General features: G+C 34.1%; 1 protein-coding gene across 2 annotated transcripts in view; it reads right to left on the bottom strand.

The window, feature by feature from the left end:
• The window catches only part of LOC149551102 (uncharacterized), a 169,987-nt gene extending 145,226 nt beyond the window's left edge, over positions 1-24,761 (bottom strand). For both annotated transcript variants that reach the window (XM_089786674.1, XM_089786675.1), the window contains exons 1-2: positions 24,311-24,761; positions 13,913-14,011 (exon numbers count right to left, since the gene is read on the bottom strand). In XM_089786674.1, the coding sequence (XP_089642800.1) occupies positions 13,913-14,011; positions 24,311-24,558 (347 nt within the window). In that variant the 5' untranslated portion in view covers positions 24,559-24,761. The remainder of the gene's footprint in view (positions 1-13,912; positions 14,012-24,310) is intronic.
• Positions 24,762-25,974: the final 1,213 nt, after the last annotated feature.

Below are 25,974 nucleotides of genomic sequence, written 5' to 3'. Positions count from 1 at the left end.
TCAAGTGAGTTAAACTCTAATCACAACACCTAGATCCTAGACAGTGGAGCTCCTTGCCATATCTCTGGATTTAAAGACAAGTTTGAAACTCTCACAAATCATGAATCAGAAGAAGTTACTATTGGAGACAACTCCTCTCATCCAATTAAAGGCATTGGTACATGTTCTATTCAACTGAATTTTGATATCACTCTACAACTGAAGAACGTCTTTTATGTGTCAGGGATCAAAAGAAATCTTGTCTCAATCTCTGGACTTGCTGATCGAGGGTACCACATTGCATTTCAAGGAAATAAAGTTCTATCCTAGACTAAAAGCTCTTCTATCAAGAAAGATATAACCATAGGGGTTAGGGATGGAAGTCTTTCTAAACTATGTAATTTTCAAAACCCAGAGTTAACTCTCAGTAAAAATAAGTCAAACTCCATTGAAATTTAGTATAGAAGATTAGGTCATCTTAATTTTCGAGCTTTAGCATCCATAAGTAAAATTGTAAAAGGTTTTCCAAATCTTAATTCAGAGCACTCAAGTATTTGTAAAGGGTGTGCCTTAGGGAAAAACACTAAACACTCATTTCCCAATAGTGTTCATAAATCTAAAAACATACTTGAGTTGATTCATACAGATCTTTGTGGTCCTATGTCAATTCCCTCTCTAAATGGATGTTATTTTATGTAATCTTCATTGATGACTACTCTAGGAGAACTTGGATTTATTTTCTAAAACAAAAGGAGTCTTCTGAAGTCTTATCCAAATTCAAAGAATTTAAAGCCCTAGTCGAAAACCAATCAGGACAAAAGATCAAAACCCTTAGGTCTCATAATGGGGGTGAATTCACTTCTGATATTTTCAAAAACTTTTGTATTTCTATTGGGATTAAGAGGGAGTATTTTGTACCTTATAATCCGCAACAGAATGGAATAGCTAAAAGAAAAAATAGATCCATTGTTGAATCAGCCAGGGCTATGCTACATGATCAAAACCTTCATTACTCTTTGGGCTGAAGCTTCCAATACAACTGTCTACATTCAAAATCGTTGTCCTCACTCTATATTAGAAAACATCACTCCTGAAGAAGCATTTACCAGAGTTAAACCAAATTTAAGTCATCTAAGAATTTTCGGATGTCCAATATACATTCACATTCCAAAAGAAAAGAGAACCAAATTAGAGCCTTCTGGGAAGAACGGGATATTCATTGGTTATAGTGAAACTTCAAAGGGGTACAAAATCTACATTCTTGGACAAAGAACTATTGAGATTAGTAGAGATGTCATATTTGAAGAAGACACCGCATTCAAGACTTCTAGTAATAATGAAGAATCTATTTCAAAAGAAGATCAAGATACAGAAATTGAAAGGGAGGAAAACTTTGACATCTCAAATCATTCGGAATCTGAAAACGTCAACCTTAACAATAAGAAGAGACCTCTTTGGGCTAGAAAGATGTTAGCTGAAAATCAAGTTGAACCAGATGATGTAATTCAGAAAAGCAAAAGGACTAGAAATCAATCCTGCTATGTTGCTCTATTATCTGAACTCATAAAATCTGAACTTGCCAATGTTAAAGAAGCACTTTCACATCAATCTTGGAAGAAAGCCATGATTGAAGAATATAATTCAATATTGAAAAATGATGTTTGGGATATAGTACCAAGACCTAAAGATAAATCTGTTGTTTCTTCTAAATGGTTGTTCAAGATTAAACATGCTGTAGATGGCAATATTGAAAAATACAAGGCAAGATTTGTGGCCCGAGGTTTCTCTCAAAAGAAAGGCATCGATTATGATGAGACTTTTGCCCTTGTTGCCAGATATACTTCAGTCAGAACAATCCTAGCTATTGCTGCATCTAAAGGATGGAAAGTACATCAAATGGATGTCAAAACCACGTTTCTCAATGGAAAGATTGAAGAAGAAGTTTATGTTGAACAGCCAGAAGGGTTCAGTATCTTTGATCGTCAGACTCATGTTTGTAAATTGAAAAAGGCACTTTATGGTCTTAAACAGGCTCCTAGAGCCTGGTATGAAAGAATAGATAATTATTTACTCAAACTAGGATTTGCCAAGAATGAAGCTGATCCTAATTTATACTTCAAAACAGAAGGTGATGATATGGTCATCTTTGTATTATATGTTGACGACTTATTAATCACAGGTGATGAGCACATGATAGAAAAATGTAAACAAGATCTCTCTGCTGTATTTGAAATGAAGGATCTAGGGTTACTTCACTATTTCTTGGGGTTAGAAATTTGGCAACTGGACAACTGCATTATACTAAATCAGGAAAAATACACAGTTGACATATTAAACAAGTTTGGTATGATGGAATGCAAACCAACTGCTACACCTATGGAGATAAACTTACACACGCTAAAAGATGACATGAATGAATCTGAAGATGTGGATCCTACTTATTACAGACAGATTATTGGATCCTTAATGTACCTGGTTAATACTCGTCTTGACATTTGTTATGCAACTCATACCTTGAGTCAGTTTATGTGCTCACCTAAAAAGATACATTTGCAGGCAGCTAAATACATAATGAGGTATCTCAAGGGTACTATTGGAATGAGAATAAAATATGACAAAGTTAATCTTGAGCTAACTGGATACTCTGATTCTAATTGGGCTGGAAGTTCTATTGAGCGCAAGAGTACTTCAGGATACTGTTTCAGTCTTAGCTCCGGCATGATCTCTTGGACTAGTTGAAAACAAACTTCTATGGCTTTGAGTTCTACTAAAGCCAAGTATATTGCATCCTCCCTATGTGCCAGAGAAGCAGTATGGCTCCGAAAGTTACTTTCAGATCTCTTCAAAAGACCATTGAAGCCTACAGTGATTTATTGTGATAAGCAAAGCTGTATCAAGCTTTATTCTAATCATGTGTTTCACAATCGCTCTAAACATATTGAAATTCCATTTCATTACATTAGGGATATGGTTAATCGAGGAGTTATTCAATTGGAATATATATATGTACTAATGATCAATCAGCTGATATTCTTACCAAACCTCTTGCTAAAGTGAAACTGAAATATTTCAGGGAAAGGCTTGGTATGATTATTTGTAATGAAAATTTTTTGAAATAAAAGAGTTGTTTGTTTCTTCTATTTTATATGTTATGAAAGTGACGATCTTTCATGGACATATTCAGTAATCTTTAATTATTTACAAGGTGACAATCTTATAAGTAGAGACTATTTTTGGGCTTCTCTAGACATTGCTTAAGTGCAAGTAGAGATTTTTTTGGGCTTCTCTAAACATTGCTTAAGTGCAAGTAGAGATTATTTTGGGCTTCTCTAGACATTGCTTAAATGCAAGTAGAGATTATTTTTTAGCCTCTCTAGACATTGCTTAAGTGCAAGTAGAGATTCTCTTAAACTCCTCTAGACATTGCTTAAGTGCAAGTAGAGGTTGTGTGTGTTGTCTCTAGACATTGCTTAAGTGCAAGTAGAGATCAATTACTGTTCTTTCAGTGTTGCTTATTAGATGACTCTGATCAAGTTTTCCTTCTCCCTAACTAAAGAGGGAGTGTTGATGTTTAGCGTCAGGAGAAGTAAATCTGAATCTTCCATGATGTTATTACTTGCAATTATATTTCAGAGATATAAGCAATTTTTGTTCTAACTTTGATATATGTCTTATATTGTAGAGAAGTATCTATGCATCACTGTCTGATATACATGACAGAGACCTATATATACGTACATGTATTCATATTGATATATGCATACATGTACATATACATACATCCCTATTATATATAGTGACAGTATTTATATGCATTATTGACCAACTGAAGTGGTCAAGATTCACATTACTCTTGACAGACCTTGCTATCGAAACTTTGTATTATGAATCACGACAAATATCACTGTAGAACTTTGTATTATTTATGATTGATGATTATCGTTGGGCTTATTGTTATCATTGGCGGATGTTCATCGGGATGCTATAACCCACATAATATGTATTGCATCTTGTGTCAGGTTTACAACCCGCGACTTGGCACTCATAATGATATGGAGATTACGCCTTGTGTTATCAGGCAACAAAATAATAATAATCAAAGAACAGTTATAACATGGCTTTGAAGGGCCATGTCCCTACGTGGCCCTTGGGCCACGTAGAGGCATGACTTTTCGGAGTCATGGTTGTTCAGGTGCCAATATATTTGTGTTCCTTCAACTGTAGTGAACATATTACAAAAAAGGCAATACAAGTACCTGCAATATTATATTCACATCAGTATATCAATTGCTATTATTATTTCACCACATTTGTTTTACAGAGATACAGTAAAAGCAATCAAAAGCTGAAGAAGGAAGAGTTCGTGAAGATAAGTAAAGTTATTCTGCTCATATTGATTCTAAATTATAGAAATATATTTGTAATTGTTTATCTATCAGAGATCCTTTACTTTTAACAGTGGCAACCCTAATTAGGGTTTCTAGGATCCAATCTGGATCGTTGATTTTGACTCTTAATCTCTATTGTTGGTTGTAATTTTGGCCTCTATATAAGGCCATTTGCTCTCATTTGTAAAGTGTTGAAGAAAATTGTTGCTAAGATAATACCAAAATCGCTTCTCTTTATCATTGTTGTGACTTGCATGGTGATCAAGAACATTTGGTGTTATTGCATGGTTTCTACTTCCAATTGTTAAAGTTAGATTTCATTGAAGTTGCTAAAGTAGATTTTATTTCAAGAAGGTTGCTAAGTAAGAGTAGAGTAGATGGGTAATTGCATGGTGATATTAGTGGATGTTTGATAGGGATCTATAACTAGGCCACTAGCATCCTAGCGGCTTGTTAGGAAGCCTTGCGTGGTAAACTAATCTTTTCCCTTGAATCATTGCATCTATGGAGGTAGAGCCCGGTAACCCTTCATCAAATTCGATCCCCATCCATTTGCTAATCTTTCCATTTATAGGAGGAGTAGAACAACAAGTAGTTGAGTAGTTGGAGTTTTGAAGAAGAAGGTTAGGAAGGTATAAGTCATTCAAAAACTCACCCTCCATCACTATCGCCATCAACATCATCTGGCACTCATATAAAACCATCACCATCACCACCACAATGAGAGCCCGACAATCTTTGAATGAACAACATAAGGCCACCTACGTGATTACCAGCAAATCACATCGATATAACTAAGTTAGTATCCACAGGTGTAAGGAACATTGGAGTTTTTCTCATGTCTTCATGAGTATTAACCTTTCAAGAGAGGAATTGAGTGTTTGATATTTCGTATCAAGTATTCAATTGCTATATGTTATATAGTGGTACAAAACTGACATCAACACTTACCAAACTCATTAATTGAGCTTTGCAAGTTTTGTCCGCAGGCAGCCACAAAACAGAAATCGTGCACCCTTTAATCAAACCAAGACAAAGTGGAGGCTAGCACGCACTAAAGGTTGGAGGAATTTTTCTGTCTCAAACAAGCTTTTTTTTCAAAGAAGGTGATCTTACATTAAAAGCGTTGGTTCTTCATTTGCATCCCTTCTTAGAGCAAGAGGTATACAAGTTCACATTTTGAAGATAGGGAATTATTCAATGTAGATGAGTTCGATAATTAATAAGATTTGTGATTCTGAAGTTTGGGAAGTTGGAATCAGGAAACTCAAGAATTCAACTTATAGGGTACACCTTGGTAGCTTGATTGAGTTCTTCCTAATCAATGAAATGTTTTCAAAGAGAATATTTCATCAAATATGTGGTTATGTTTTGTTATTACCTTTTGCTTTCTATACTATAAGTCTTAAGAGTGGATGTTAGAATATAACTATAAGGCCTATCCTTCAAAAAAAAAGCCACGTTGGTAACTAGCGATGTTAGTAATAAAATAAGTGTTGGCATGTCATCTATCTTAATGTTAGTTGAGTAGTTTGTTGGTTGAAAATCTAATCGTACTAAAAATCGGAAGAGATGGTTTTATAAAGTCACATTGTGAAATCTAATTTGATAACCTAAATTATCAATAAATATTTTTTTGTACATCTGGTCTTATTTATTGGGCAATCATGGGCGTTTTTTCAGCATTCCCTATGCTCTACCATTTTCAATACTTAATCCAATAATGTGTACATTAGAACATTATGGAATCTTAACAAAAAGACATAATGGTTTTTTCTCTAAACACCACCAACAAGCAAAATAGAATACATAATAAAAAGTAAATACTCAAGATCACTAGAAAAAAAAATTAAAAATTGAAATATCAGTCACAAGCAAAACGATATTTAAGTAAATACATATTAAATGTTAAATGCTTGAAATCAGTGAAATAGACCTTTCCTAAAGTGCAATCATATGACTTGCCTCTATAATGTATTTTGCAAAGCACATACATGAATCCAATTTTGTGGCTCATCAAAACATACATTTGTGCTTGCATGGATTTCAAGGACAAACCTTAAACTTTTAATTATGAAACACTATTAATTGCATGGTTATTAAGAATGATAGTACTGATAGTTGTAATTTTGATGATTATGAAACACTGTTTATGGCTTTAGGACCTTGTTCTACAGATGCTAGTGATGGTGAATCGGGCAGCAATACAGAAGATGAGGTTGATCTTGAGGCAGAATTAGTATGTGCTGTCGCAAAAATCAGTCGATTGAAGAAAATGATATCAGGTAATGAACTTTCTAAAGATATTGAAACTAAGGTTGAGATTATTACAAATCTGAAAGTTGAACTTGAAGAAACAAAAAGGAAGTTACATGTGGTAAATTCTGAGTTGGCTCTTAAAACAGAAAATTGCTCCAAATTAGAAAGTGAAATTGTTGTTCTAAGAAATGAAATTAAGAAACTTAACTTTATACCCAATAAGCAAGTAAAGTTTGTAAAATGCTCTAAAATGCTTGGTGAAATGTTGGTTCAACAATGTGATAGCAGTATCAAAACTGGAGTAGGTTTTGGGAAAGCTGAAAGATCAAATAATGCAGTAAATAAAATGAATTCTGAAGTCAAGAGATGGTTTCCTAGAAGAACGTATTCATTTTAAGGCTATTGTAACTTCTGTAATTATTTTGGTCATAAAGCAGTGAATTGCAGAGTTGTGCCAAGACAGAGGATCAACTTTAAAAGTCCAAATTCTTTTGGTGTCTTAAATAATCTCAATTTGGTTTGCTTTAAATGTCGAAATCTAGGACACACTACAAAGAATTGTTGTTTGAATAATGTTGATTGAAGAAACAAGTTGACTGATAAGAAAGAGATAAAAGTATGAAGGAACAAGGACTACAAAACTCTTGTGGTTACAGCGTTGCATGCTACAAAGAGAATTTGTGGATTGTTGACAGTGGGTGTTCAAACCATATGACTGGATAAAAAAGCAAGTTAACTACATTTGCAGATTGGAAAGGTGGTCCAGTAAAGTTTGGTGACAAATCTACAGTACCAATACAAGGTAAAGGTGCTTTGAACATAAATGGTATGTTGGAGGTAAACAATGTTTGGTTTGTTGATGGATTAAAGTACAATTTGCTGAGTGCTAGTCAGCTGTGTGATTATAGATGTTTCATAAATTTTATTGATCAAGGTTATGAAATTAGAAAGACTAAATCTAAAGAAGTAATTGCAGAGGGTAAACATACTGAAAGCAATGTTTTTGAACGGTTTAAAAAATTTCAAACTATGGTTGATAAAGCAGCAGGTCGTGAAATTAAATGCCTCAGATCATAGAGAGGTGGTGAGTTTTTGTCTAACGAATTCATTGTTTATTGTGAAGAAGAAGGTATAAGAAGACATCACTCAACAACCAGAACACCTCAACAGAATGGGGTAGTAGAATGAAGAAATAGATGGTAAAAGAAATGGCTAGAACGTTACTTAATGAGCTAAATCTTTCTTATTAATTTTGGGTAGAAGTAGTTCATACGGCAGTTTATGTTCTTACCAAGGTGCAACTTAGACCTCATAGCAAGAAAACTCCTTATGAATTGTGGTATGGTAAGCCAGCCTCACTAAAATACTTCAAAAAATTTGGAAGTTAAGAATTTATATAAACAAGATGAGGAAGGTCTAAATACTTTTGATTCAAAATGTGATGAGGGATTGTTTCTTGGTTATTCGATCCACAGCAAAGCATATAAATGTTATAACAACAGATTAACGAAAATTGTTCAATGTATCAATCTAAGATGAACAGTTGCACAAAGACAATTATGATGATTGTGTGGATAAGTCTGAAAATATATTTGAAAGTACTTCTACAAATGGTTCTAATGAAACAACTTCTATAACAAATAATTCTATTGATGATGTTGAAGTATGTTTTTCAGAAAATACTAGTGAGATGTCCTTTCAATAACATGGGTGGAAACGGTCTAACTAAGAGCCCATCTAAGTTTGTTAAGCAAAATCATCCCGAACAACTGATTATTGGCAATAAAGATAATGGAATTCAAACTAGGAAAAAGGCTATCAAAAATTATAACGAAGAATCACATTTTGAGGAAGCATACTTGTCCTTAATCTCTGAATCGAACCTAAAACATATAAAGAGGCAAGTAGTGAAGAATGTTGGACTAATGCAACGAAAGAAGAGTTGGCACATTTTGAAAAAAATAAAACTTGAGAATTGGTTCCACAACCATGTAATAAAAATGAACTGGTGCAAATGGGTGTTCAAAATAAGCTTAATGAAAATGGTAAAATTGATCGAAATAAAGCTAGACTTCTCTATAAAGGCTATACACAGATTGCAGGTGTGGACTTGAAGAAACACTCGCTCCTGTAGCCAGGCTAGAAGCAATTTGTATTTTTCTACAATTTTCAGCTATAAAAACTTTAAAGGTAGGCAAATGGATGTTAAGTCAGCCTTTTTGAATGGTTATTTAGAAAATGAGGTTTATAGGGAACAGCCCAAGGGTTTTGTTTGTGCAGGAAAAGAAGATTATGTTGTAGGCTTAAAAACGCATTATATGGAATTAAAAAGGCACCTAGGGGTTGGTATTCCAGGCTTGATCAGCATCTTCTTCAATAGGGTTTTTACAGAGGTAGTGCAGGTAGGAACATGTATTTCAAGTCTATTGATGATCAGATCTTTCTTATGGTTATATATGTTGCTAATGTTATTTTTGGGGGTAAAGATAAAATGTCAGGTTTTTGCTAATCAAATGCAATCAGCATTGAAATGTCAATGTTGAAGAGTTGTCCCATTCCTTGGTTTTCAAGTTTCTCAATCGGATGATGGCATTTTTCTATCTCAAACTAAGTATACAAAAGAAATGCTTAAAAAGTTTCAATTGGATTTATGCAAACTTGACAGTACTCCAATGGTTTCAGAATGTGAGCTTAGTAAAGATGATGGCTCTCCTGCAACAGATCAGACTCAGTATAGACCAATGAGTTGGCAACTTACTTTATCTAACAGCGTCTAGACCTGATATTATGCAGGCATTGTGTATGGTTGCGAGGTAAAGTCTCTCATATTAATGTTGTGAAAAGTATTTTCAAGTATTTGCAGGGTACTCTTGAGTTTGGATTATGGTATCCACGTAATGACAAGTTTATACTTGTTGCATACACAGATGTTGACTATGCAAGTTGTTTGGATGATAAACGTAGCACCAGTGGAGGAGCCTTCTTTTTGGGCAACAGGTTAGTCGCATAGTTAAGCAAGAAACAGGAATCAATTGCGCTTTCCACTGCAAAATCTGAGTATATTGCTGCAGTTGCATGTTGCGCACAGGTTTTATGGATGAAGCAAAACTCTTATGGATTTAAAGGTTACTTTTAATGGACCCATTCCTATTCACTGTGATAACACTCGTGTGATCAATATTTCAAAAAATCCTATTTTACACTTGAGCACTAGATATATTTCTATAAAATTTCATATCTTGAAAGAATGGGTTGCAGATGGTGAACTTTGTCTAGAATATGTTCATACCAAACAGCAGTTGGCGCATATCTTCACTAAGCCTCTCCCTGCAGCTACATGTGAACGTCTTCAAGAAGAGCTTGGAGTTGTGGATTTGCCACACTAAGTTCTTGCAATAGGGCATGAACTTAGAGGGAGTATTCATTGTTTTATCTCTTGTACCCTGACCCCTTGTCATTGATGTCAAAGAGGGAGAAATGATTATAAGCTTTCCAGGTTTTACATTTAGCTCAGGTTCAGATTGATAGGTTTCACATTTGGTTCAGGTTCAGATTGATTCAGTTTTTGCAGCATTGTGTTGTGTGCAATTGTTTTGCAGAAGTGCAGTTGTTTTGCAGAGTTGCAGAATTTGTGTCAGCATTTTGTTGGTGTTGCAGATATTTTTTATTGCAGATGCTGTTGCCGAGGTCAGTAGTTTGCAATTGGATGTAAAATGTCTTGCCATTAGTGACAGGGAGAGATTGCTAGCCATTTTGCTTTTCTTGTGACATTGATGTCAAGACTCTACCTTATCATTTACATATATCTCTGCCAATATTGGTGCTATGGGAAATACCTTTCAGTCAAAGTTATCTTAATTCAGACACATACTTCAACGGTGACATTTGTCTGCGATACAAGTTTCATAACATCCCACTTATATCTTCTAAAGATAATGTATTGACAGAAATGATTTGCTTACCATCAACAATCCGGAGATTGATATTGGATACAGGAACATATTTTTGGAATTTCTGATGACTGTGATGATAACATATGGAAAGAGAAAAATGTCCTCCAGCCTCGATGAATATGTTTTGTAAGCCATGACAGCGTGTAAACAATAAATCTGAATGGAACAGCAATATGATGAAGCGTAAAAAGACAAATAATAGAAACATGTAAGGTTGCCATGTATACAGAGGTTTTGGGCTTCTGAGAAATATATGTTGACGGGCTAACAAAGAGAAAGGTATTCTATTTATACTCATGCCAGGATAGTGAGAAAAATGACAACTATCTAATTTTACTAAGGCAGAAAGTGGCAGAAGCAATTTTTTTGTCCTTACTAGACAAGCCGATGGTTTTGTTAATTGAAATGGTGCGACTAATCAGCGTGACTCTTGCCATGTCAAACTAAGTGCCAGGACAAAAGAGCAGCGTGACTTGTTTAATTTGGGATTTACGATAAGTAATAATCTATATGTACATGGTTCAGATTATTGGACATTTAAATGTGTTTATTTAAAATCACATGTTCATATTTTCAAACCATTTGAAACTAATGGGAAACTGTTTTTATTACTTTCTATGGTTCTTTGTGAGGATTATAAATATACTTGTCAAACATTTGAGAAGGTGTGGAAAAGAGCAGGGAGCTTTCTAAAGGAAATTTATACTCATTATCTGAAGTTGAAATTGTGCAAGATAATAAGAATTGCTGGAAGGTTGAAATGAAGAGAATCTGATGATTCTTGCACTGTCATACTTTGCTGGGCTCTGAGAAAACTGTCTGCATACTACAGTTTCATATATGTTTAAAATTTATACTGCAATACTTTGCTTTGATTCAACAAATTGGCATCTATAATAAGAACTGGTAAAGTTTGCTCTAGAATTTTGGTAACAGAGAAGTGATAGTTGTTTGACTACTATAATAATCAGATTCTGGGTTATTATTTCATTGCTTCTAAAACTGAAATAATTCAGCAGTATATATATCTATATATATATAGATATATATATATATATATATAGTTTCAAAACAGACCTTGTTTTAACTTTTATAGTAGGAGAAGTGTCCTTATCAGAAACACTGTTTGCAAATTGATGATATGATTCAAACTGCTCTCAGATTATTAAAGGTGTCAAATAGTCAATACCAGTTTATAGATTTCTGTTTAAAGAAATATCACAGAAGTGTAAATGATTCAATATTTCTTCAGATCTAAGTTAAAATTTGATCTTCATACCACACAAAGGTTGTATTTGAGTTGGTGCTCAAACTGGTTGAGTAGGTGCTCACATTATAAGAGAGTTGTTCTAAGAACAGGAGTTGATCCTCCTTAGGGTTGGAGCCCTTAAATTGTAATTGGACTGAAGATTTGAGAGACTGGATTAGGACAGTAGCTCCTAGCAGTCATTATCTTTATGGTTTTCTCCCGCATTGGGTTTCGATGTCATATACGTGCGCATCGTCTCTTGTGCTTTGTGACGTTATTCTTCAACATTTGTTCTGATAAAGTATCTGAATTAAACTAAGTTTCAAAATCAGTCTAAAGTTAATCACTACTTAGAGCAAGTGGTATACAAGTAAACATTTTGAAGATAGACAATGATTCAATGTAGATGAGTTCAATAATTTATAAGATTTGTGATTCTGAAGTTTGGGAAGTTGGAATCTGGAAACTCAAGAATTCAACTTATAGGGTACACCTTGATAAGGATTACAAGGTAGCTTGATGGAGTTCTACCTGATCGAAGAAATGTTTTCAAATAGAAAATTCCATCAAATATATGGTTATGTTTTGTTGGTACTTTTTGCTTCTATGTTTTGCTTTCTATACTATTAGTCTTAAGAATGGATGTCAGAATATAAGGCTTATCCTTCAAAAAATGCCACCTTGGCAACTAGCGATGTTAGAAATAAAATAAGTGTCTGTATGTTATCTATCTTAATGTTAGTTGACTAGTTGGATGACAAGCTAGTTGTATTAAAATTGGAGGAGATGGTTTTATAAAGTCACGTATTGAAATCTAATTTGATAACCTAAATTATCAATAAATATTATTTTTACACCTGGTGTTGTTTGTTGAGCAATCATGGTTTTTTTAGCATTATCTATGCTCTACCATTTTCAATACTTAATCCAACAATGTGTGCCTTAGAACATTATGGAATTTTAACAAAAAGGCGTATAATGATGTTTTCTCTAAACAACACTAACAAGAAAAATAAAATACCTTAGTTTCCCAGGTTCGCTTTTTTGACTTCCGGCCCATCGTGGTTCTCGTTCGGTTCGCCACAACTATGGGAAGAGTACCAAAATTTGAGAGGTGGTTCGAAGCAGCAAGCAGCCAATACGAACTTGGGCAAATTTGTATTGCCAAGTTGAATTTCCATCAAACCCGAGCAAATTTCTCCCAGCAGATGGCGTTTAAGTGACTTTTTTGAACATATTTGATAAATTTTTGAGTTCTACAACCCTAAAAAGTGAGTGTAAATGGGTTATGTTGGCTTCTAACACTAATTAGTTGAAACTTGAACTTGAAACAATGATACTTGAACTTGTTGTAATGATTCATGGATCGTGATTTGATTTTAAAGTTTTGAATCTTTGATGTTGAACTTGAAATATATAATGGTATCATCTTGATTCATGATGCTATGATTACAACTTACAAGTTTAAAGCTTATGCCTATGGTGTTTTTGTTGTTTAAATGATTGAATCATATGATTTTATGATACTATGTGACATTCTAATTTTAACTATGCTTCTAGGCTTCATAAATAGGTATATATATAATTTTTACATGTTTTTGTACGAATGAACCCAAAACCCTTTCCCAAATTTTGCTGTACCAGCGAACCGGTTCTTGGAACCCGTATTTTGAATCGAACTTGAACCAATAACTAAGTAAAATACATAGTTAAAACTAAATACTCTAAGATCACTAGAAAAATAGTTTTTGTCTAAATATCATTGACAAGCAAAAAAATAAATTAAGTAAATATGTATTAATAGTTAAAAGTTATATATATAGACCTCTCCTAAAGTGTAATCTTATGACTTGCCTCTATAATGTATTTTGTAAAGCACATACATGAATACATTTTTATGGCTCATTAAAACATACATTTGTGCTTGCATGGATTTCAAGGACAAACCTTAAACTTTAAATGCTTTCTGTAGCATTTGAGACTATTCTATTCATATTTTTGAGTATTTTGAATATTTAAAATGCTATAAGTCTAAAATAAAAACCAAAATCAATTTAAGTAAGAGAAACAAACTAAGCACTTACTGGTTTACAATCTGTGAAAGCTTAGTTGCAAACTCATTTGGTCCAATGAAATCAAGAAGATAACAAGTGTGAAACTTTTTGCAACCAAAATCTTCTGCCCTGAAAGTGAAAGCAATGACATAATTCAAAAATGAATTAAAACAATATAAAGTAGAATGATCAATGACGTCATCAAGAACCTTACAAAATAAAAAAAGCAATTCACTAAGCTCTTGCACAGTTTTACACTCGAAATGACAGCTTTCAATACAGACCGGCAAGGGAGCCAATAGCCCCAGATCTTGCAGCTATGAGATGCCCTCAGAAATCATTCAAAAGGGTTTGATAAAAAAGGAAAATAATAATTTTCATATAAGAGAGTGTGCCTGATGCCTGATGCTTAGGTCAAGGCATGTTACCCATCAAAATTCATTGAGCAAGCCTATTGTCAGCCTATTGTCATATGTAGTAATCCTATTGTCCAAGTAGAGACTTGCTACTCATTAAAATTGATTTATAGGATCATATAATTGTACAGAGCATCCCATTCCTGACCCATACTTAAGATCCTAGATTTCGGCCAATTTTAATGATTACAGTCCTGACACTATTTGCAACAACTCCTGCTTTTAGATGACAAGTGGCATTAATATTTGTGAGTTCAGAACATCTTCAATGAATTCAACCAGGGTGTTCAAGATTAACCATGAAAAAGGCATATTTTCCTATTTGCTAATTTTTCATATTTCACAAGGCTCCATCGGGAAACTTATTTCAGTGGGCTTGAAGCAGAAAAACTATCAAGACACTTTGCTGTTGACTCTTTACTCAACATTAACAAAGATAAAAAGTTATTTTGCAATACATTTGAGCATTCAAAGATTTGTACACTAATGGAAAATGTTTTTTCTCAAAGCCAAACAACATTTAGATTGAAGGACTACGATGAAAATGAATACCAATGGGGAATATTTAAGTTTCTACATATCCCTTTCACCTCTTCAGCATTGCCCATAAATAATGGAGACATTTGTTAAAGGGCTCAAATAGAAAATACCATATTTGTTTACCAAGCTTCAAAATTTAGCAGCCAAACTCCACCTATGCATAAATTCGCTAGCTAACACCCAATCATTGTGATGGACCTCATCTACAACAACCCATAAATAAGTTGAATAAAATTATTTAATCTTCCAAATTGGCTGGTATGGCAAAGAAAAAGGCTTGTTGGAAAATCCATTCACAGACAAAACAATTAAAGGAGGCTGAGAACTAAAGAAATTCACACTCAAGGGTTACCACCTCATGCAAAAGGTCCACGGGGGGTAAACACAACTCAGAACTGTAATGTTTGTGCTTACAAAGATTAGGTGCTCCACTTCAACCACCTGACCACAACACAAAAGATATAGAGAGACATGTATATGTGTTTGGGACTGTAACCCAATGCTCAACTCAAAATAAAGGTTGGGGAGACTTGAATTTTTCATTGCTTACTTTTTGCCATAGTTCTAGTGAAGGAACTAAAGAAGTATTTGCTATTCAAATGAAGTGGAGAGTGTCACACGTTGTTATGCCTTCCCTTAGATGAGAAGGAGATTAATATATTGGGAATACTTGTTCTTTGTGATTCAATTTTAGATGATAGAGATGTGGATTTTTAAGGGAGATTTTCTAGTCTTACCCAAGGAACAGGTGTTCAAGGCATGATCCTAAAGAAAAGCTTCAAGATGATCTATTTTAATTGTTATAATAGAAATAAAAAATTTGGGTGCTTATTGAAGAACAAATTTCTACTACTGAAGGGGGGGATTCAGTAGCAGATACACACTTTTGAATCTTAATCAAATTTAAACTTATAACATTAAACTAAGATCTGAAAGTAATCGAGTACTGAAACCAAGAGAGATGCAACCACACAACAAACGATGCACAAGATTTTAAGGGGGAATCAAGTATGGGAAAACCACAGTGAGAAATGATGCTAGGATCTACTATCCTAATTCACCCTCACAGTTGAAGAATACACAAAGAGTTTAGGGCACCAACCCATGGAATCACCAAATCCCCTATAAGAGCACCAACTCTTCAAAAACCACAATTAACTGATCTGAGCACCAACTCTAAGACTATTACAATAATTACATTTGATAATGAGTTCTGTGGCTTTCTCTTACAAAATGAGTGAACAAACATTTACACTTTGAGTAGATTTCTGATTCACCAAAACAATCCCAAATATCCCTCTGCAAACTGCATACAATCAGAAATAATAACTCTGCATATGTAACTGCTCTCTGTCAGTGTTATCTAAAAAATAATTTGTCTATAGATTTAATAAAATAAAATCAGACTTAACTGTAAGGTTAGATTTGAAAAACAATCAAAAAGCAGAGCACTATTAAAGTAGATTTAAAAGAAACGGTCACAGATTTATCAAAACAGTCCCAATTATCCCTCTGCAAACTAAATACAATCAGAAATAATATCTCTGCAAAACTGCTCTATGTTATATGAAACAAATTCGTCTATAGACTTGATAGAACAAAAACAGAATTGACTGTAAGCTTAGATTTGAAAAACAACTCAAACAGAAGCGCACTTTTAAAGTAGATTTAAAAGAAACACAGTCAATGATATACCTGATACTCACATTCAAATTAGTTACCTTCCTTTGTTGGAAATCAATATCAGACTCCAGCCAGGAAGTTGTCTTCAAAACATCACCACCAAAATCAATACATATAAAGCATATGTTATTATTCAACTCTTTCCAATAGTCTACGTTCGGTTCATCACAACTCCAAGTATTCCCCAAAATCTACCAGGTACATGAAATTACGTGCATCCCACTTCACACAGTAAAAATCTGCTTTTTCAGACTCTCGGTAGCATATTGTTTTATCACCTTACACTCACATCCACACACTCATCTTTATAATTGAGTGCAAGAAACATGTAAATAAGCATCCAAGAAGGAATCTCTAACAGCATCATTTAAGAGAGGTTGGAACAACCAAATACCAGCCAACTGAAAACTACCTGCCAGCGTGGCTATCTAAGCCACCGAACTCTCATACAAGCGTACATTTATTTATGAAGATAGAGAAAGTAAAACCCAAGCTGAACTCTCATCTAAGCTTCCAAACTCTCATACAAGCTTATAATTATTTATGATGATAGTCCAGGTTTTCTAGAATTATGATCTGAAATATTGTTGCAATATCCACTAAAAAGTTTGATCAGGAATATGATATTCTGAATCTGCAAAGATAATCTTCCTGTTCATAGACGGCCAAAAATCTGATCACAAATTGATGATAGAGAGACAGTTCCATAAACGATGTTCCCCAATGAAAAGAAGAAAACAACACTTTCTAAAGCAACACATAAATTCTGAAATATGTTCAAAGATCTTCTGCATATCTTCTGATTATTCCATTAGAAGCAATACATACATTCCAAAAGAAATCATTCTAAAGTTTGAACAGTGATTATAAGTACCAGCACTGATCAATAACAGAGACGTCTGTGTGCATATTCTATCAGTCACCTGTGTATTTCTGCTAAAAAGAAATCAATTTGTTCTGTCAGGATTCCAATCAAGGGCTACAAATCAACCAATTTACACGCAGAGATCCAAACAACAAGACATATCAGGTATCCACCAGTTTCAACTGGGTATAACTTTTGTCTGATTTAAAATAATAATATAATCTGATCAACATTCAAACATAACAGTGATCAAACTGAATATTACAGTCTGATTTGACATCACTGACAAAATAGTTTAATAATCTCCCCCTTTGTCATTGATGGCAAAACTCCAATCAACATTCAAATCTGCGTCAACAATTTGCATCAATCTGTATTTGCAAAAGCAAAAAGCAACATTCTTTCAACAACAAACAAAGCATCTACACCATCTGTAAAACAAACCAATCTGCAATTTCTTGCCCTTTAACATCTAAGAGAAAAGGCCAGGGACAGCAATAAGAAAATTTATTCCCCCTACGTAGATGCTTGCATATAAACAGAATTAGATAGACAACAAAACCCCAGGCTTCTGCATGTACCAAAGCCAACTTTCATTAAATTGTCCAAATAAACAACATTACCTTTTACCTCTTTCAGATCGTGGACATTTCTGTCTGTTCTTTTCCCCTCAACGATCAATGTGCTTTAATTAACTTCTCTAGTTTCACACCCTTGAGCATTATAATTTACAAATTATCCATTGTCACATATTTGACTGACACTTAACAAATTATATTTCAATTTCTCTACATACAAAACAATATGTACTTTAAGAGTATCATTAATGCTTAGGAAACCCTTACCTCAAATTTGTACTGATGATCTATCATCAAACTTTACTACACCATCATTCCAATCAATAAAGGTAGTAAACTTACTCTTATCACCTGTTATGTGATTCAAGCAACCAGTTTCTATTATCCAAAGATTTTGTTTCTTTGCATGCAAGGTAGTTTGAACAATCATTAATGCTGATTAATGATTTTGTTTCTTTGCATCCAAAGATTATAATTGACCAACACTCAACAAATTATATTTCAATCTCTACAAACCAGACAATATGTACTTTTAGAATATCATTAATGCTTAGAGAACCTTTACCTCAAATTTGTACTGCTGATCTATCACCAAACTTTACTACACCACTGTTCTAATTAGTAAAGGTGGTAAACTTACTATTATCACCTGTTATGTGATTCAAGCAACCACATTCGATTATCCAAAGATTTTGTTTCTTTGCATGAAAGGTAGTTTGAACAATAATGGATTTCTTCTCCTTTCTCCACATCTTTCAGCCCCTCTGTTCAAGAACCTACTCTCTATCTGATTATTTTCTGTAAAATTCATGTGCCAATTTCTTGCAATATGACCAACATTCTGACAATTAAAATAAATCATAATGAATCTTTCAAGGAATCAAAATAAGTTCGAATAACAAAAACTGATTTTCTTTCTTGGTACAATCCTACAATCAGTGGTTTTATGAAAGTAATTACAAAGACTACAACAACCATTGAAAGAATAAAACATGTTTGTTGTCATTCTTCTAGTGGCAAGATGTCACTATGAATGCCCCTTTTTGACTTTAAATCTTAACAAGTCCATCATTATTGTCTTTTTCACTGAAAGAATTGCTACAACTTTGACATTTTTCAAAGCCCAAACCAGATTTAACATTATTTAACCTCCATTTGTCAACATTTCATCTAACAAATCTGAACTCTTCTCAAACTTAATTTGTCTATGAGAAACCATCTTCAATTGTTTAAGTTCATTCCTCTAATTAACTACTTCATTTTCTAACTTTAAACAATTTTTAGATTTTAATAAGAGTTCAGAATTGATCACCTCTGCTTGTCTTTTATCTTCTTCGATTTCAATCTTTAAATTGATGATAGTCTAGTTTCCCTCTTCAAGTTCCTACTTTAGGACATCACTTTCCTTCAATGCTGACATCTTTTGTTGAGAATTCTCCTTCAATCTCTTAATTTCTTCTATTGCAGACAGTAGCTCTCCTTCAAGACTTATTTCACCTTCTTCACATCATCTTCATCACTCTGATCTGATGAATCAATTGCCATGAACAATACTTCACCATCAAATTCATTACTGTAATCTAAGCTTGAACTTTCTTCTTTAAGAAATTCCATTGTTTGTACGATGATTGGCCTTTATTCTTCATTTTGAAGTCTTCCTCATTGTCTTGGCTCTTGATCACCTTTGGCATGGGGACACTTGGCAGCAAAGTGCCCAATCTTCCCACAGTTGAAGCATTTAAAGGGTAGCTTCCCTTTGTACTTTCCAAAACCCTTTTTAAATTTCTTTACAAGTTTTTCATCCATATCACTATCAAACTCTGAGCTTTCTTCTTTTCCAAATTGAAAATTCAACCAACTTCTCTCCTCCTATCTTCTTCACCAACCATCCACATTTTGTAAGCCATTAGAATGTCATGCAACTCATAAATTACAATCTCGCTAAGATCTCTTGCTTCTTCTATGGCAGAAATTTTCACATTATACCTAGAAGTTAGAAATCTTAAAACTATTTGTACGAACATGGAGTCTTTAATTTTTTTCTCCAAGACCCTTTATTGCATTTACTATCTCATCAACTCTAAGGAGATAGTCTTCTATTTGTTCTTCTTCCTTCATCTTGACCCTTCAAACTTAGCCTTATAAGCTTGCAACTTTGTCTGCTTCACTCTATCTATATCCTTCATATATATTCTTCAACTTATCCCACATATCCTTGGCTGTCTAACAATAAATTACTTAGACAAATTCAGTGTTAGATAATCCACAAAGAAAAGCATTTTTTAGTTTAACATTGTTTTCATAATCTTTCTTATTAGAAGGATCAACTAGATGAATTTTAGGCATAATACAACCATTTTCTACCGCTATTCAAACATCAAACCCTGAAGAAGACAACTAGTTTCCATTCTTATACTCCAAAATGCATGGCTGGTGCCATCAAACAAAGGTGCCTTATCAGAAGAAGATCCCTCTTGACAAGCCATGTGTTCTATATCCAAGATCTATTTAAACTGATTAATCTTTTCCAAGTACATGGCTCTGCTACCAATTGAAAAACACGACTCTACTATACAAACTTTTGAACCATAATCAAATTCAAACTTGTTAAACTTTAAAAATAAATCTGAAAGTAATTGAATATTGAAACTAAGAGAGATGCAATCACACAAGAAACAATGCACAAAATTTTATGTGGAAATCCAGGATGGGAAAACCATGGTGAGAAATGTTGTTAGGATCCACTGTCCTAATCCAGCCTCCAGGCTGAAGAATATACAAGGTTTCAGGGTGCCAACCCAAAGAATCACCAAATCCCCTATAAAAGCACCAACTCTTCCAAAACCACAATTCACTGATCTCTGATTTTAGCTCATGACTCGGACTGCAGCTAGAGGAGGTCAATCCAGAATCCGAGTGGCTCACTGAGTGAAGTAATCCTGTCTTTACTAGTTGGGACCTTGAGTGGATCAACTAGGTTGATAGAGAGGCGGAGGTTGTGGCCATGACAGAGGAGAAGGATAAAGCATGATCAGACTCAGGCATAGGCACAACTGATGTTGGTCAGAGTGGTGTCTCACAAGCACACACTATGGTTGCTTAGTGGTCCAGGACCTATAGACGCCTTTGTCCGAGGAATGCAGGCTACTCTCAGGCTGACGCTAAGCCATAGAGTCATAGACATGTTTGGAACATTTGATGTCATGGGTTTCATTTTACATGAGTTTAATATACATTTGAAGGATCAATTAGATGAATTTTAGGCATAATACAACCATTTTCTATGACTATTCAAACATCAAACCTAGAGAAGACATAGTTTTCCATTCTTATACTCCAAAATGCATAGCTGGTGTCATCAAACAAAGGTGCGTTATCAGAAGAAGATCCCTCTTGACAAGCCATGTGTTCTATATCCAAGATCTATTTAAACTGATTAATCTTTTCCAAGTACATGGCTCTGATACAATTGAAAAACACAACTCTACTATACAAACTTTTGAACCATAATCAAATTCAAACTTGTTAAACTTTAAATTTAAATCTGAAAGTAATTGAATATTGAAACTAAGAGAGATGCAATCACACAAGAAACAATGTACAAGGTTTTATGTGGAAATCCAGGATGGGAAAACCACTGTCCTAATCCAGCCTCACGCCTGAAGAATATACAAAGTTTTAGGGTACCAACCCAAAGAATCACCAAATCCCCTATAAAAGCACCAACTATTCCAAAACCACAATTCACTGATCTCTGAGTTTAGCTCATGACTCTCAGTGCAGCTAGAGGAGGTCAATCAGAATCCGAGTGGCTCACTGAGTGAACTAATCCTGTCTTTACTAGTTGGGACCTTGAGTGGATCGACTAGGTTGATAGAGAGGTGGAGGCTGTGGCCATGACAGAGGAGAAGGATAAAGCACAATCAGACTCAGGGAAAGGCACAACTGATGTTGGTCAGAGTGGTGTCTCACCAGCATACACTATGGTTGCTCAGTGGTCCAAGACCTATCCTAGACGCTTTTGTAGGAGGAATGCATGCTACTCTCGGGCTGAGTCTAAGCCATAGTCACAGACTTGTTCTTGTTTTCATATATGTTTGGAACATTTGATGTCATGGGTTTCATTTTACAAAAATTTAATATACATTTGACAATATTTAAAAATTTAAATATATAAGATTGCTATTTCCTTCAGCTACCTTTGCATTTATACTTCTATGATTGATTTATATTTATGTATGTGATCAACTTAGGTTCTATTTGATGGTGTTATTGTGTTTTTGAGCTTCATTCGATAAAGGGTACATTAAACAAGTTTTAAATCCATAAAAATCTCTCAATTTCTTGGGTTTTTTATTTTCACTTTGTCAAGTTTTGTCAAGTCCCAAGTCCTGAGTCGGATCAACCTTGCCAAGTCTAAGCTGAGTCTGAATCTGGGAACATTTATGCAAATTAAAGACAACAATCTCAAGTTGACAAAACTAACAACGAGGATGTGCCAAATGCTATCATAATACAGTCTGGTCCTAACACCTATCATTAAAATATGAGCCCTTGCTCCCCACTGTTGGAGTGTTAACATCACACAAGGGGAGCATATGCTCCATTTATGTCACTTACATTATGTATTTGGATAAACAAAATATAATTCAATTGCTGACAAAAACAATGTGGAAGCCAACACTAAAGTTATTGCTATGTCACTTGTAGAAGTAAAAGCAATTTAAAATTACATCGGTTACTGAAATAATGTTTTATATGTTACTAGATACTGCTAGTATGCCTAAAAGAGGCCATTAGCAATCTCAAAGAGCCTATCAATTGTAAATAACAACAGGTGTTGATCAATATCTGCCGGGCTCTTCCAAATAGATGTATTTAAGAGATCTATGCCATTATAGGCGTAACTAAAGATTAGCAATATTTTAAAGAAGCCAAGTTAATTTGTGACCACTTGCACAAATAACTATTTGTGCATGTCCATGAGGTTGACGACAATCTATCCACTTTTAAGTTTGACTGCAGGAAGGCATGATGGACCGTGGCCTTGGAAACAATTTCCTTATTGATGATCAGGAAAGCCACATTGGAGGGGCATCAAGCCTAGAATTTGCAGTCACCCCTGCCTGTCATGTGTATTTTTTATGACGGTCTGGTCATGTTACTGTCTTTTATTTTAAGTTTTAAGATAAATATTGATTGTTTTTTCTTGAATAATTTAATATTTAATCAATAAAGTATAAATTAGTAATATTTACAAAAATCTAATCTCTCGAAGTTTCTAAATATATACATTTTATAAAATAATATAATAATTATATTTAATAATTATATATTAGCATATATATCATCTTTAAAAAGTTTCTAAATTTATATTTTGCATACTAATATTTTACACTGGTAGAACAAGTTTATCTAGCATATTTTCAAAATATTGCCTATAATGAATTTCGACATTTATTAATAAACTTAAGTATCATATTGATGGTTTTATTAAAAAAATTAACATTTCAATCAATAAAGTCTAACAAATTTTCAGCCTCCCAAATTAGGCTAAAAGTGGAAAAACAGTCAATACAGCCATCAAATTCCAGGCCTGAGGGGCATTATGCATAGTTTCATAATTATGAGCTGGTAAATACCCTGTACACCAGCTTTCAGACTTATTGGAGTTCGCTTCCATGGATCTTTGGTATTATTGCTATTATAGAGGGATGCATGTAGCTTTTTCTACACATATGATAGAATGCTGAAGTGGCGTTCTATAATTAATGTTTGGGCTGTGGACTCTTCATCTTGTTGTGGGATCTTCTACGATAGCACACAAATTTTGTGTGCTGTCTATTTACTGAACAGCAAAATTTGTTAGCAAAAGCTTTTCACAAAAGACGTCTCTATTAAAAGGATGATGCAGTCTGTTGTTCCCTATCATTCTAATCAAACTGATATATCTCGTGGGCTGGAAAAGAAAGACATAATCAGATACTGCCAGACCTTGCCAACAGATTAACTCATAATACAACCCCAGTTGTTATACGACAGCTGAATTAATCGCATGCCCAAAACTGTGTTGAGATTAAAACTTGAAAGTTTTTGTTACATTGCTATCGTCAGCTCAAAAGACCCATATAATTAAAAAAATCGTCGATGATTATAGTAGTAATATTGATACTTAAGAAAAAAAAGAACTTAGTGCTGACACCTAAAACATGCTAGAACTTTTCTTTCGTAGAACTACGTTTTGAAAGTTCTCGTCTCTCGGGGTTTCAAGCGGTTTGATGTTTTGCAGAGGATCCTACTAAGGTACACAGCATTTCTATTTGACAAAAAGGATATAAACAAGTACCTGAGAGGATCACTTGTGGAATTAGGTATAAAAACAACAGGGAGCGCGAGAAGGGAGTGGTACAAATGGGCGGCCAGGGCAGCAAATGCCCCATCGATGCAGGGGTAATGATACACAACACAAGTCATCTCTTCGTCTGCTTTTCTGATGGCATCCCTTGCAGCTATTGAACTCATGTTCCTGCATATTGATCCACATCTCGCTAATAGGAATCCAGGAAACCTGAACAAACCAGACATGTTGTCCATTAGCTTTCAAATTGGGGCATCCTTAGGCGCTTTGCTTCAGATTGCTTGTGGATATGTCTGATAGCATAACAGTCTACTGCCATGGAGCTGCCTAGCTGATTTAGTGCATCGCCGCCATGAATCATTTATTCTTTGTTTCTTCTGAATTCTCTCCCTGCTTCATCTGGGGAATGTTCGAATCTTGAGGATTTAATAGTTCTATGGCAATAAGAAATTAGATGTCAATTGGGAAAGTTACCGTTAAAAATATTCATGTGCAAATTGCAATTGATTTACTTATTAAGGAAAAAAAGCCTACAATACATATATATAATCAATATCTATAGTTTAGAGTTATATTTCCTGTTTTTTGGTTATCAACTTTTTTGAACAAATATTTATGATTGTAAGGGTAGGTCTTTATGCGGCTATCAAGCTTCATATTTTTAACATTTATTTGTGGAACTGGTAGCCTCGTGCTTATGAATTTTGGTTGTCTAATCTCTTAACAACTATCTTAAACACTATTTTAAAATAAAATCATGAATAATAAGTGATTTGAAGAAAAATCTCGAGATAAGTAAGAGGGAAAACAAATTGTGGAGCCATATATTATTTTTCCCAAATTTTTGCAGTGGTTGCTTATTTCTAGCCCCCCATTTTTTTCAAGACTTATTTTCATTTTTTAAGCAATCAATGCTCTGCTAAAATAGGTGCATATTCTATTTTATCATTTTTGTATGATTAAAACTACACATGGAAACATTTTTCATGCTTAAAATTAAGCAAAAATTTGAGTTAAACAACTTCATGGGGTCATGGGATAAGAGAGTTCTTTTATAATTAATTAAAGCGAATAGGTTTTTGTGTTTAGAAGAGTCTCAAAAGGTTTCGAGTTGTGTGTCTAGTGTATATGTAAACGACATCATTATAATATCACTTGGAATAGGTCCATCATTTCAAATGATCCACTTCAACCATCTATCACAAGGAGGCAACCCGCCTCTAATGTTCATCTTTCCACAACCACCACATCAACACATGGTGAAAACCTGACTCTTACACTTGCTCGTTCCAATATCTATTATATTGCATTTCATTTATACCAAGTATTCAATGTCAATCGTCTAAAATTATCATACCTTAACCAACAAGACTTGCATTAGTGCTTGTTCCTTCCAACTCTCATGTAAATCATTAAAACAATCATTAAGTATCCCTAAAATGAAGATCCTTTACATAACAAACTACAAATTATGTCCACAAACACCACCAAGCTTTTATATAATGGGTATATTTTTAATGGATTTCATTTTGTAAGTACATAAGGTATGAAGGGAATAGATTCATTTCTATGTATAAAAGTTAAACCTACAATCAAGTTTCATTGTCACGATAAAAAATTTAAATCCTAAGCCAGTAAATTGATTGTTTTCT

The sequence above is a fragment of the Cupressus sempervirens genome, chromosome 6 (assembly GCF_028749045.1).
Source record: "Cupressus sempervirens isolate cs-2001-9-10 chromosome 6, ASM2874904v1, whole genome shotgun sequence".
Classification (NCBI taxonomy): Eukaryota; Viridiplantae; Streptophyta; class Pinopsida; order Cupressales; family Cupressaceae; genus Cupressus; species Cupressus sempervirens.
Note: the sequence above shows the minus strand (reverse complement) of the source record. Positions and strands in the feature narration are given on the sequence as shown.